General features: G+C 43.5%; 1 protein-coding gene across 1 annotated transcript; it reads right to left on the bottom strand.

Moving 5' to 3' along the window:
* Window positions 1–444: 444 nt before the first annotated feature.
* Window positions 445–6,965, bottom strand: LOC123147357 (disease resistance RPP13-like protein 4). The gene is made up of 3 exons (XM_044566587.1): window positions 5,919–6,965; window positions 1,984–4,102; window positions 445–1,345 (listed from the first exon to the last, which is right to left on the bottom strand). Exons 1-3 carry the CDS (start codon window positions 6,963–6,965, stop codon window positions 1,305–1,307), a joined length of 3,207 nt encoding a protein of 1,068 aa, XP_044422522.1. The 3' UTR covers window positions 445–1,304.
* Window positions 6,966–14,949: the final 7,984 nt, after the last annotated feature.

A 14,949-nucleotide genomic window follows, 5' to 3' on the forward strand; every position in this document is an offset into this window, starting at 1 on the left:
GCATGAACGAAAACCTGCGACCTTCAATCTAAATGGAGGAACCCATTTTTGGTTGATAGCTAATTTCAAAGAGTTGTATGACAAGTCTAGATACTCTAAATTCAATAGTCCTGCAAAATTTCTAAATGCTTCAAATTACCCAAACTTCATCACTGGTAGACATTTGGAGTCCATTGAGCTCTTTCAAGGAAACATTACTATTCATTCGAGAAAGCATAGTTTCATACACCGCAGAATGTTCCGGATTTTTTTTACGTGTAGATAGAGATGTACAGTGAACGAATTTTCATCAATATAGGTAGTTACTTGTGTTTTATAAAAGGATAAATACATAAACCAAAATGGGCATGTATTTTTGTTTCACGTACATAAATGCAGTGGGTCCCTCCAGAATACAAAAAGTCATTTGTTTCAGGTACAAAAATACAGAATACAGTGGGTTATGAAGCATGTTATGGAGTATGAATGTACTGTTGCTCATTCAACAGAGCCAAACAGGGTAGTATATAAAGGGAAAACTAAACATACTCTGCTACAGAAGGACCATGAGCATAATTAAGGGGTAAAGGAGAACACCCGCCAACACTTCATTTGGGTTTAATACCAAGTTCCAAATCATGCACCCTGTTGAGAACAGATTGAGTGTCCAAATCATGCATGCTAGCTAGTGGAAGCAATGCAAATATTTAACCATGCTGCTGTCCTGAAGGCTTGGTTCTGTTCTGATATTGGACTCAAGGGCTAAAGGGAGTGATAGGCACCAACAAAATTCAGCCAACTTCAGACAAATTAAGAGACGATAACACGTTGAGTGCCATAGCATGAACCGATGGCAAGTTGCAGTCTGAGCCATTAGAAATGTCGATTTCTTTGGAAGTTTCAGCTCCTGACCCTGTGCACCTCCGCAATCACTACTCTGCAGTTGGCAAGGTACAAAACGGAACCCTGGCTTCTCTTCCACAGATGAGTGCCATCTGTCTGTGGCACCATTACACAGTTGAGGCTTGAGGGACGAGCATTCTTTTCTTCTGAATCTACTAGTTCCATTGATGTAACCTGAACATACATTCAGTGCACATCCGTATGATGCAACCATCATGTATATACAACCGTTAAAACTTGCAAACAAGAAAGCAACATGCAAACCCAACACAAATAGTCTTTAGCCTCTGTGCACCTACATTATTAATTGTTCTCTCAACACATCGAAGCTTATTGCCAATGATACACAATACACGATACTTGTCTTGCCAAAGAATGTGACGAATCCTACACGACACTTGTCTTTTTCGCGATCCACCTTTTCATTCATGTGGCAGCACCAATTTGGCTGCATAGTCAGGGCCTGCGCAGAAAGGGAATACATGAGAGCCGGTCCTAATACGTAATGTTCTGCTTAGCAAATTGCTAGTATTTTCGAAATAAAAGAAAATTGCTAATGAAATAGGTTCAAGTATAGATCAGATTAGTTTCTTTCCATGTCAATTCAACATATATCGCCAAGGGATATAATAATTGTTCCAACCGACATTAATTAATTAGTGTGATGTGTAGTTTATTTGCCACTAGTGGAAGATGAATACCAGGTTAATCAGTTTAATATAGTATAGTTTATTTGCAGGGGAAGTACTACTCAACATTTGTTAAACTCGAGCCTCGGGGTAAAACTAGCAAAACAAGTAAAAAGACAAATACTTAGCAACATATGTGAGGAAGTGCAACCAAATCAGAAAGTAGCCATTAAACAACCCACAGGTACAGCTAGTGTTGTGGCTAATACTTAAGTTGCATCTCTAGAACAACTGAGCAACCATTGTTTATGCTTACTCATGTGAAACAAGAAAACATACGAAATATATTCAGTCATCATGCAGTATATGTGGACAAATGTCAGGAGATAAAATCAAATAAATTTATAAACTGGAAGAGTGAGAGGAGAGTGCTCAAATTAAGACAAAAGCTCCTATGTTTGATTTTCTTTACCTTCAAATATGGTAGAGTCACTAATATTTGAATCCAACTTGTAGTTTTCTCCTCTTGTGTACAACATGTACCATTTTCTTTGGTTGCCTCCATCAGGTGCATATGCCTTGACATGCTCCACATGGCTGAACTTATGCCACTCAGGACCACACTGTCCCGTGGCTAATGAAGATAGCAACCATCTCCTGCAGAGTAGCTGTAGATGCCTTGGCTTTATATCTCGCATGTATTTTGGGAGTTCTTCCATGACGTAATCCTCCAGTACCAACCTATCGAGTGCAGGGATACTCTCCAGCACCTTCAAATTTGGGCAATTGGTGATGGTAAGCTTCTGCAGATTGGGGAGATTGGTGACCCTCTCTAGGTCGGGGATTCCATCCACTGTAAGCTCAACAACTGAAGGAAAGCTCCCAATGTAGCTGAGATGCTGGACATGTTCTAGAGTTAATTGCTTCAAAGCCCTTGTGTTAGAGGCAAGGCCTGGTGGAACATCCCTCAGTCTGCAATTTATAAGCCGAAGCTTCTCCAAACGGGGCATGGCTTGTACTTTTTCCTCCCATTCCCATTCCTCCCATCCCACCATTCCTGCCAAGTTCATCTCTTTTAAATTCGGAAATGGAGCTGATGCAGCCTTCAAGAATCCAGTCCCAATCCGCCTGATGCATGGAGCACGATTAACCTGAAGTAATTGCAGGTAGGGGAGCTGACACAACCCATTAGGAAGTTGTGTGCAACATGCTAGGTCAGAAAAAAATAGAGTCGTCAAGGTGTTGAGGTGCACGTTTGATGTAGACATCATCCAACTCGGGAGTTGCTGGCCAAAATACCCTTTGATATTAATAATCTCTACACTGGATGGAGGGCACAACTCATCAAACACATTCTCGATTCGTCGCTGCTCTTCCTCAGAGACACCTTCGTTCTCTTTAATCAGCCCATCATCTCCTAGTCTGCTGGTGCACCATAAGAATAGTTCGATAAGATTCATCTTCTCACCAAGCCTAGCATTAGCAGCAAATGAGGCAGCAGAAACATTTTCTAGTTCATTTAAGAAAAGATTTTTGAGATGGTAAAGAGGCCCCAATTCGTCCAAACTGCAGCAATCACCATCCATGTGGGCTGGAAACCCAATTAGTTTCCTTATTCCTTTCAGAACACGGAACCCTCTAGGTATGATATGTATGTTGGGAATGTAAAGAAATTGCAGCTGGCTGAGCATCACGATGCTATCGGGGAGATTCACCAATTTTGTACATCCACGAAGGTCAAGGAATTGCAATAGTTTCATCTTGCCAATGCTCCCAGGAAGTACAGAAATATTAGTATCTAATAGTGCCAGATACCTCAGGTGCTTGAGTTGATGCAACGATTCAACCAATGCAGCCACATCCGCAGCTTGTATATATAAGACTCGCAGACTTGAAAAGGTAACCAATGAATTACCAGGCTTCATCTTGATCTGAATAGTTGAGATTAATGTTCTCACTGATTGTTGCGCCTGCAGACATGTCCAATCAAGATCATCTGATTGTGATCGGTTAGTTTCTATGGATAACCGAAGAAACTTTTGTGAACTAAGTTTTGTAAGAATATCATTGTCTCCGTCTTGAGCTATGAGTGCTTCATCTTTAGTCATATATTGAGCAAATGCGCGAACAACATCATGCATGCTGCAAACCCATATATGAGGATATGATTTATCTAGCTCTATAAGGTTCCTAGATATCAACTCCTTGTAGTAGTTCTTTCCCAATTCTTCTAAATCAATAGAGTTTCCATGAATAAATCCTTCGCTCATCCACATTGCAACGACTTCATCCATATGAAAAACTTTACTCTTAGGAAGCAGTGAGTAGTATAGAAAGCACTGCTTCAAATAAGGCGGCATATAGTCATAGCCTATATATACTGTGTGGTTGATCTCTTGGGGCATTTTAGTTATTGACCAATTAGAATCATCCAAAACCTGCTCCCAGTCACGACGGAGCCCCCCTCTTTCACGCAAGAGTCCTCCCATTACTTTAACGGCAAGAGGTAAACAACCACATTTTTGTATAATTTTCAATCCAATATCCATTAGCGTATTGATGTGCTCTTCATCTATCTCACTTGAGAGTACCTGCAACATACAGTACAAGGTATGATTGACTGTCAATACTTAAAGTATAGAAAGTACATGTCCAAACGAAATGTTATTAAATGTATTTAATCTTGCTCCTACATACCAAAGATTTGTGCAATGGCTTCCATATATAGCATATGTACTTTATACCTAAAAAAACAGTTCTTCTTTCCTTCTATTTTTACAAAATGGAGTGTATTGCTAGAAAATATACTTTTGCACTACTTTGCGATCGTCATTATAGAAAGTTGTACTCCAAATTTAGCAGAATTTGTATATTATTTATTAGTTCTCAGATTTTACGGTCATGTGAAATTATCTTATCCCTCAATCACCTGAAATGCATAATACTAGGGCAAACATTAATGAATAAATTTGCATGCAAATTTTCTAGCAAAATTACTACCAACTTCTATTCTAGTATTATTTTGTTGTATTGGCAGCGGCTCACCGAAATTGTTAATTTTCCCATCTTCAAATAAATTTTCATTTATATTATATCCTATGACACTTTTGAGTACCTGAGTTCTTAGAACTTTCTTCCGTAAGTGGGAAAATGAAACTAGATATTCGCAAAAAGCTAGTCACTACCTGAAAATAGGACCCATATGTCCTCACTGGTAGAAACGACACATGTATAATTATCTGAATGTCTAATTATTACTGAAGCTTGGCAAAAAAAAACATGTGTCATGTTGGCATAAATAAATGCGGAAAGCCCAATAGGCGATGTGGCATATTTCCTAGTATAGCACCATGCTTTGCTGACACTTATAAAGTAATACTTAGCCTTACAAAATTATCAACAAACTCTTACCTTCCAAGAGGTAATAGGACATACAAGTCACTGAACTACACGTAATTAATGGCTCATATTAATTTGGGAGCATACTAATATTTCTCTTAATTAACTACACGGTACTATTTAATTAAGAGTGAATTCCGGTATTTACCCCTTATTTTAACATTTTTTACATGGATTACCCCATTTAGCGAGATTTCATCCATTTTACCCCATTTAGCAAAAAAAAAATACCACAATTTACCCAGTTTAAAATTTTGTGAGCGTTCTGACCGATGTTTCACAATTGTCAGGTCCAGTTGCCATGCCACGTCTGTGGTTTTTCCTGGCTATTTTTTCCCTGCTGAATCGGGTCGCACATCTTCTCCTGACCGGCCCGGCGTCTAACACACAACGCGCCCATGCGCGGCACACTGGTCTCCAATCGCTTATTGCTTGCGTTGGTCGCCCCCATTCGATTGCATCGCCTGCGTAGGCTTCCGACCGCACGCACCCGTCAGTCTTGCTCGAACCTAGGGTTAGGGATTGTCAGGCAGTGGCAGCGACACTGGGGGTAGCAGCGACATCGGCTAGTTGTGAGGGGCCGGCTGTGCAATTTCATACCTCCAACATGGTCCGAGCAATGCGTGCCAATATTGGAGGACAGTATGGTGCGGCCCGACTCGGGAGATGTGTGTTGGACGTGAGCGACAGGCTCTAGTGCAATCATATCAGGCTGGGCCGGTCGGGAGAAGATGTAAGGACCGGTTCAGCAGGGAGAAAAATAGGCAGGAAAAAACCGTTGATGTGGCAATGCCATCTGGACCCGACAATTGGGACCCGCCAGTCAGAACGCTCACAAAAATTTAAACAGGGTAAAATTGTGGCAAAACTTTTGCTAAATGGGGTAAAATGGATGAAATCTCGCTAAATTGGGTAATTATTGTCAAAAATGTTAAAATAGAGGGTAAAAACCGAAATTTACTCCTTAATTAACTTGAGGCAGAGATTAGTATTTAATTAAGTACATACCTGTTTCTTGAGCAATGACCAAGCATCTTCAGGCAATAATGTGTCGACTTGGTGATAGGGCCATCTGGCCATCATCCCTCGAGCAACACCTTCATCCCTAGTGGTGACGAGGACTTGGCTACCTGAAGCAGCAACATTGGCTAAGGGTATTTTGAGCACACTTTCCCATGCTCCATGGTCCCAAACATCATCCATTACCAGCAAGGTCTTGTGGCCAATCAATGCATCCTTGAGGCTTCGGTGGAGCGTGGCCTTTGCATTTCCAGCTAGCTGGGCATCTCCTCCGGCTTCGATGATCGCTCTTTTGAGCAGCTCGACCTCACTGAAGTTTTGGTTGACGCTCAACCATATCTTTTTACTGAACTCACCTTGGATTGCCTCATCATTGAAGATCTTCTGAGCGAGTGTGGTCTTGCCAACCCCGCCGACACCTACAATGGCGACCACCATGATGTCATTGTTGACCTCCTTTCCTGTCTGGATGATATGGGCAACCAATGCTCTTGTGTCGTCTTCAATCTTGTCTCCAACCACAACCGACCTGTCAAAGTCTCCTATCGTTTCCCGAATTGGATTACCATAGCCAGAGGAAAGGGCATTGCCGCTACGATCTTCATAAAACCCGAGATTGATGAAACCGAAAGTGTCGCTTCGCTGCTTGATGGCTTCGAGCCTCTGGTTGAGTGCCTTGATGCGGATGCTGATCTCGCGAGCATGGAAGGGGTTTCGCATGCAGAAGAGCAAGGGATTGCAATACCCTGCATCTATGGAGGATGATCCATGCTCCATGGCCTTGAGCTGGCAGAGGTCAAGGATATCAATAGCTTCATACATGGCACGCTTGAGCTGCCCCGCCCACTCTTGGACGATCTTGTCGGTGATGTTCCTCCTATCGGCGTCATCCAGGAAGTTTTTGAGGTCTCGGAGCTTGTCACCCATCTTGTTGATCTCACCCGAGACTCCGAGCATAGCCCCTACCTCATCTGTTGCCACCTGCTTGACCATGTCCACCAGGTAGGACGCAAATGCGTCCAACACCATCGCCATTGTTGCTGTCAATTTTTACTGTAATAATAAAGGTATTATTAAATCTAAGCAGGAAACTTGGCTACATAGTTGTAAAGAGAGACAAATAACACTTGAACTGCCTCACCAATCTCTGAGACGGATAGATGATTGACGACGATGGAGAAGACGCGGGGGTCAGCGGAGAAAATGCGTTGTCGATCCGATGGGTTGTCGCCTTGGGAGCAGAAGCTCAGCTCCTCTCCAGCGCGTCGCCTCCGGGAGCAGCAGTGAGCAGCAGTTTAGCTCCTCCTTCGGCGTGTCGCCTCCGTGTGGAGCTACACAGCCACAGGTGTAGCAGCAGGTGTTCTCTGGCAAAGGCAAAGGCGACGGCGCAGGTGGGTGGAAAAGGACGGGAAGGAGCAAGGCGTGAGACTGCGGGGGCCATTGAATGGAGTAATAAGAGCTGCCGACAGCTACACTGGGCGGGGCTTATTATAATTAACTAATTACATAACATGGTCTGATGTCATGTTGCTGATCTTGTTTAGTAATTTTAGCCATTAGTTTAACTTTCCATCCACATCGCTAATTGATCCATCCACATGAAGTTTGGAACAAAAGGAGAGCTGGCTAGAGGGACCATGTACAACTCAACAAGCAAACTGAACTGAAACTTTAAACCGATGCAGTATAAACGTAACCCAACTCATGTTTCGCAGTCATCCATGGGAACCAAAAATTCACATAAACAATAGTTCAAAACCAACAACTTAAATTACAAATTCATGAGCCATCAAGTGCATACTCTTGTCTACAAACAGAGTTCAAAGTCAACACATAGTGAATCGTAGCAGATTTCAAAATATAGGTGCTAGACTCGCTGGAAAAACGAACTAATGAATAGGTTCGAAATCAACATGACATCCGGTATGAGCTGCGGGTACGGGTGCTCAGTTGTTCCATCCGGTAAGTTACTTGGCAAACTTTCAGTTGTAGGTCTACGATTTAGCTAATTCCAGAATTGGTCCACATTTGGTTAGCGTGAACAGAGCTCTCCATAGATTGGCTGAGAAAATAAATGAGTTTTCTTATGTAGGACGTCGATTGATGTCAAGACTTCTTATGGCTACTTCTTGTACAGTATATAGATTGTGTGGAGAGGTATGCACGCAAAACAAAGTCTACTTTGATGATGCATGATGGCTTAATTTTAGAATTCGCCATCACAGTCAGATCGAGCTGGATGATAGCTAGCAACTCAACCCCCAAGTTTCTTAAATCAACAAAGTCTACTTTGATGATGCATGTTGGCTAAATTTTGGTATTCGCCATCACACTCGGATCGAGCTGGATAATAGGAGCGACCCATCTCGAAACAACTCATATGAGTATTGGGCCAATGCGTTTTGAGTTGTTTAATTATGCCGGCCAGCCTGCCCGCGACTAGTCGTGCACCTCGCTCTTATATCCATCTAATTAATCACATGAACCGTGGTGCAGATTCAATGAACTGGCAAGGATTGATTAAGGGCCTGTTTGGTTCGTGTCCTGAAGAAAACTTGCCTGGCCTGACTGCTCCCTGAAATCTGCCTAGATCGTGTTTGGTTCGTGACCTGAAAAATGTGGCGCTAGCCTGGCCTGGAAAGGTGACGGGGTCATTAGCCTGGGCTGGAAACCCGAGACACTAGAATGACGGGGTCATTCTAGTGCCCAACTCAGGCACTAGAATTTGCCAGGCATCCTTCCCAGGGAGGCGTCGATATGTGGCGTGTTGTCTAGCTAGCTCTTAGGCTATATGACAAATCAATTAATATTTGATGCAACTGCTGCCTTGTTAACAAGAATGACTTGCGCTCGTCTAGCCTGCAAGTCTTGTTTGAATACATGACGATTGATTTACATCATAATTAGGTAGGCAACTAGTTGATGAGAGATGCGGGGTACTTTCCTTGAGATTAGATAAGTCTAGTTTATTACTCTACCTTTGGGGCAGGCAGGAAGTAACATTATCTTGTTTGAATACATAACAATTTACATCATAATTAGGTAGGCACCTGTAGTAATGTCAAAAAATGTCTTACATTATGGGACGGAAGGAGTAATTAGGTAAGGCACATATTCGGTGAGAGATGCAGTGAAATTTCCCTGAGATCTTCGGGCTAGGTCTAGTTTATTACCTCGGGGCAGGCAGGAACTGATCTCCTCCGTCTGTCGGCATGAACTGATCAATGGCTGGTGCAAGGAAGGCACTAGCGTCTGCAGTTTTTGTTTTAGAGCACTACCCTACTCTTTGCGTCGCTTCCATCAAAAATAAGATAACAAAATAATTCTGTATCGAATCGATAGAATGCCACCAAAATCAAGAAAAAGTAATTGTTGCATGTAATTTAGGGTAAAAAAGGTAAATAATTTAAGAACCGTCGGTGGAAAGGGGAAATCGCAACTAACCATGCGTGCTTCGCCGCCGTCGTCGCAATCCCCCGTGGTCTCCTCCGCTGTGGGGAATGGGGGCCTCGGTCGCCATCACTGGACGCATTTGGGTTTGGCCGGCGGCGAGGAAGCTGATAAGGTCGGGGAGGCGACGACACTGTGCATCTGTAATCTGGGGGAGGATATCCCACGAGGAAGTAACACTTCATTTTCACAACCCCGGCCCATAACGCCGACCATCACTATGGGGAAGGGGGGACGAGACCAGTAGTTCTCTCTTTTATTCTCTCTTCTTTTATTCTGAAAAAAAGATTTTCCTTTTTAGAAAAAAGAGGATATTACTCCGGCCTCTGCATCTGGGTGATGCATGCAGCCATTTTATTTTATTCACAAAGACCTTATAAAGTAATACATTAGTAAGCCTGAAGCCACCATCTTGGCAACACCTGTCGCTACTCATATCCCCTTGATGAAAGGGGGCCGAATGTCCTAGCCGGATACCAAACAGACATGGCACCAAAGTCTAACATCTAAAGCCGGATGCCCCAGCTAAGCCACAATGTCGGGACAAGGTCACACACCGGTCCAGCGCAATCTTAGAGGTCTTCCACCGATCCATCTCTCGAGCAGGCACTGACGCACCGACCTTACCAGACCTGCCGTCGAGGCCACCATAGCGCCAGACAACGCCGCCATCCTGCGCATATCCATCCACACGTGCCCGCTGCCGAAACTCCGCAACGCCATGCCGTTGGGATCCGCCGTCGGCCTTGCCGTAGATGTAACACCGCCCTCCTCTTGTCCCCTCCAGCCTGCACTTGCTCAAAATCGATACCCCGGGAGGGAGAATGACGCCGAAGGCGTCGTTATCGTCCGGTTTGGTAGACCCAGATCTAGGGTTTCCACTAGAACATCCTGGTCGAGTTGATATGACCTGCAACAACGATGCCTCGAGAAGGAAATGACGTCGGAGACGCCGCCATCGTCCGTCAAGACCGCAGTTAGGCGGGGCTTTCATGGGAAGCCGCGTTGCGATCTCGCGGCTAGCTGGAATCATGCGGAGCTTCGCCATGAGGACGTATGTCATCCACGTGCAGAATCAACGACGGATCTGGGTGGGATCCAAATCCACGGCCGCCGCCATGCCCACCATCACCAGCACCACCAGCCATGGGGTCGTCGGTTGCCGCCGCACGGCTAGGGAGCCTCCCTGGCCGTGGTGGGAAGCCCCCAGCCGCCTTGAGTGGTTGCCGCCGTCTCCTCTTGCCTCAGTGCCTTGGAACCGGGCGTCGTCGCCACCGCCAGCGGCGGCAAAATCTTTCTAAATCCAGTTCCATGGCTGTAAACTGGGCATACAAATACAGTCACGTTGTCAGCCAAAGTTGTACGTATCAACTTGCCTGCACATAAACCAGATTCATTAGCTCCGAAATCATTGCCAACCAAGCAGGAGTCATGACCAAAAAAAGCTTAATCCCTCCCGTAAAAAAAAGGCATAATCGTGCACCTGGGATTACCTTATCAAGAATTTTTATTTTTTACTTCCCATGCAATACAGCACAGCAGCTCAATTGGTTGTCCAAACACATGCATGCATGATAGTGGAAGCATTACGCCGTGAGGACGATCCGCCTCCTAGCTCTGCTTCGTGTTCATTGACTTCATCCCGTGAGCCAGACGGAAGATGGAATCTACTCCACATGATAAAATTTATAAAGCAAACCAAGTGAAGAGAGCAACCTGGTGGCTAGAAAAAAATAATTAAAATGCTGGAGCACTTACCTGCAGGAAATGTTATGCAGCATGCAGCACACCTTCATCATCTCAACTTTCACAGGCTCAGATAATCGGAACGGATCAAAATGTAGGAAGGAGCACTTGAGCCAACATACCAGGCTTGAACAATCTGCAGGCCAACAAGCCCTGACGCCCTTCTCATCTGCTAATTCTCTTCCTGAGCCTACTCCTCCATGACAGTCACATCGGTCATTTCAACTGTCACAGCCACATTACCATGACATATCCTCAACGCACTTGACAATTGAATTGATTGCTGCCCAAACACGGCACCTGTCAAAACCATACAACTTGTATGATGCAGATCATGCATGTTTGCAAATCTTTCCTTGAGGTTACAGCAGCCAACTCAATGTCAAGGATAGACATCACAAATAGTCCTCTCCTCATACAGCTATGGTATTGTGTACTCATCAACCCATGAAAGCTTCAGGTTACAGAAAAGCAACTGAAAGAATACAAATCACAAACACCCCGTCTCCATGAAGCTACATTATTAATCGTTTTCTCAATCAAAAAAGCTTACTGTCACAAAAGCTTATTAAAAATTGTCTTGGCCACATATATGGCACCGAAAACAATTTGTCAGTCCAACTTTTAATTAATTCATGTTTTTGCAGCATCGCTTCACTTTAGCCGTCGTACACATCTCTGAATTGCTGTACTATACCCACTTGCCAAGGTACACAATTCTGAATTCCTGGTGCCAAATCAATTCTTACAAACACCCTAGACGTACTGTCATCTCCCCACTCTGTTACGCTCTGCTCTTCTCTTCTCTTCCTTTCTCCAAGCAGAGCAACCAACACAATAGCTACCATGACCAAACACCCGTGTCATGTATAAAAGGTCCCTGCCTTTTTATTTTTTGCAGATTCTCCAGGTTACTGAAATCAACTGAAAATATATAAATCACAAATAGCTTTGGCCTTTGGTGCAGTTCTCTTTTTTTTGAAAGGAACACAGGAATGCATTGCAGAAAAGTATACTTTTTTGAAAGGTACGCAGGTTTGAAAAAAATACACAAAATTTTAGAAAGTTCACGTATTTGAAAAGAGTACCCGAATTTGAAGTCATTAAGCGGACTTGGGAAAAAGTGCGCGAATTTGAGTCGACACGGTCAAAACCCGGGTGAGACGGCACCAAAACCGGTCAAAACTGTGACCGGGGATGAATCTTGTCCGGTTTCAATAGTTAAGGGTGCAAGTTGTCCGGTTTTAAAGTTGAGGGACCAAATCTAGACTTCACCAAGAATTAAGGGACAAAAAGTATACTTTTCTCAAAAATATTAGGCAAATCGCCCATTACATAATTCGCCTTTGGTGCAGTTCTTACAAGCACTCTAGTTGTCTTTCTCAAATACATGTGACAATGACACATAATTTGGTGCAGTTTTGCTGCAGCATCACTTCAGCCTTTGGATCCATTATCATGTGTCTTCTCATTTCCTCGGTCTGATGTTTGTTCCTTGTTTTCATCTCCTGGACCTGATGCACATGCAACTACTACTGCGGCTTCTTTTTCCTCCTCCGCAGCCGTTGTGTGGACTAAGCAAGCATAAGAAAGATGTAATTAATACTACATGTGAATTACAAATAAATTTAATAGACAAAGCTAGCGCTCAAACGAACACATTAAGAGATGTGTGGATTTACCTCCAGATCCGGTCAAGTGCTGGGACAGTATATCCCTCACCCTGACAGCATCACTCTGCCTCCATTACCAGAAGCCTACACAGACATAGAGGGCAAAAATACATAAGAACCAGTCGTAAACACGTACAACGTAATGTTCTGCCTAGCACATTGCTAATATAACAGGTGCAAGTATCGATCAGCTTAGTTTATTTCCAAGTATATTTGTACATATCACGGAGGGATTTGATGGTTCCAACTGATATTAATTAAGTAGCGCCATATATAGCCACTTGATGCACAGTTAATAATAGCAGAAACAGTTGGATTAATACCAAATTGATCCACTGGACAGGACCATCTCCCTAGCTAGCTAGCTCTCATCCACCTTCTCCTTTCCTTGATCTGATGTTTGTGGTTCCTTGTTTTCCTCTCCCGAACCGGATGCAGCTGCTACCCCTTCTCGTTCCTCCTCTGCTGCCATTGGATGTACTGACCAACAACAGAGGAAAGATGGAAACAATAAAATGAATAGGTAAAGCAGAAATTCATACAAATATATTATTAAGAGCTGTGTTATTTTACCTCCAGAATTGATCATGTACTGGGACAGTGCATCCCTCACCCTGACGGCGTCCTCTTCTGCTAACTGCCGTACTTGCTCCATGTATTTCTCCTCCTGATTGCTCAGCATGCCTCCACCTTCCTCCATGTCTATCACTATGTTATGCAATATGCAGCACGCGCCGATTGTCCGGTTCATCTCACGTTGATTATTTGGATGCCACCCTTCTCCCTGTAGGCACTTCCACGTGTCTTTCAACCTTGTTAGTGCCCTCAGCGTAGCAGCTGTAGAAGCAGAGTGTCTTCTGTTGAACTCAACTTTGGCGTCTGAGACTGAGAGGCCATTCTCCAACTCGTAAGGTGTGAGGAGCCAGGGACGAAGAGGGTATCCTGCGTCACCAATGATGTATTCTCCAACCTCCAAGCCATCTGATAACTTCAGGCTACTGCCATTCAACCGATGAATACCATTGAGCAAAGCACCCTCCTCAAAGAACTTCAAGAGATCACAGTCCAACCAAATATCTACGAACCTCATATCCAGATCAATGACAAATTTCGTTAGCACACTACCATTCTCCCCATGGCCACGGTTTTGTGATCCAAAGGTGATCAGAGCTGTGTGTGCAACACCACAGCAGTTTGGCAGGCCGTGGATCTTCTCAAACTTGTGCTTGATCTTCTCCATTCTAGTGGAGCCAGGCCAGCTGCAATGGTGAAACGCACTTGACAATTTAATTGAATGCTGCCCAATCACGGCACCTGTCAAAAATCATACAACTTGTATGATACAGATCATGCATGTTTGCAAATCTTTCCTTGAGGTTACAGCAGCCAACTCAATGTCAAGGATAGACATCACAAATAGTCCTCTCCTCATACAGCTATGGTATTGTGTACTCATCAACCCATGAAAGCTTCAGGTTACAGAAAAGCAACTGAAAGAATACAAATCACAAACACCCCGTCTCCATGAAGCTACATTATTAATCGTTTTCTCAATCAAAAAAGCTTACTGTCACAAAAGCTTATTAAAAATTGTCTTGGCCACATATATGGCACCGAAAACAATTTGTCAGTCCAACTTTTAATTAATTCATGTTTTTGCAGCATCGCTTCACTTTAGCCGTCGTACACATCTCTGAATTGCTGTACTATACCCACTTGCCAAGGTACACAATTCTGAATTCCTGGTGCCAAATCAATTCTTACAAACACCCTAGACGTACTGTCATCTCCCCACTCTGTTACGCTCTGCTCTTCTCTTCTCTTCCTTTCTCCAAGCAGAGCAACCAACACAATAGCTACCATGACCAAACACCCGTGTCATGTATAAAAGGTCCCTGCCTTTTTATTTTTTGCAGATTCTCCAGGTTACTGAAATCAACTGAAAATATATAAATCACAAATAGCTTTGGCCTTTGGTGCAGTTCTCTTTTTTTTTGAAAGGAACACAGGAATGCATTGCAGAAAAGTATACTTTTTTGAAAGGTACGCAGGTTTGAAAAAAATACACAAAATTTTAGAAAGTTCACGTATTTGAAAAGAGTACCCGAATTTGAAGTCATTAAGCGGACTTGGGAAAAAGTGCGCGAATT

Source organism: Triticum aestivum, chromosome 7A, assembly GCF_018294505.1.
Source record: "Triticum aestivum cultivar Chinese Spring chromosome 7A, IWGSC CS RefSeq v2.1, whole genome shotgun sequence".
Lineage (NCBI taxonomy): Eukaryota > Viridiplantae > Streptophyta > Magnoliopsida > Poales > Poaceae > Triticum > Triticum aestivum.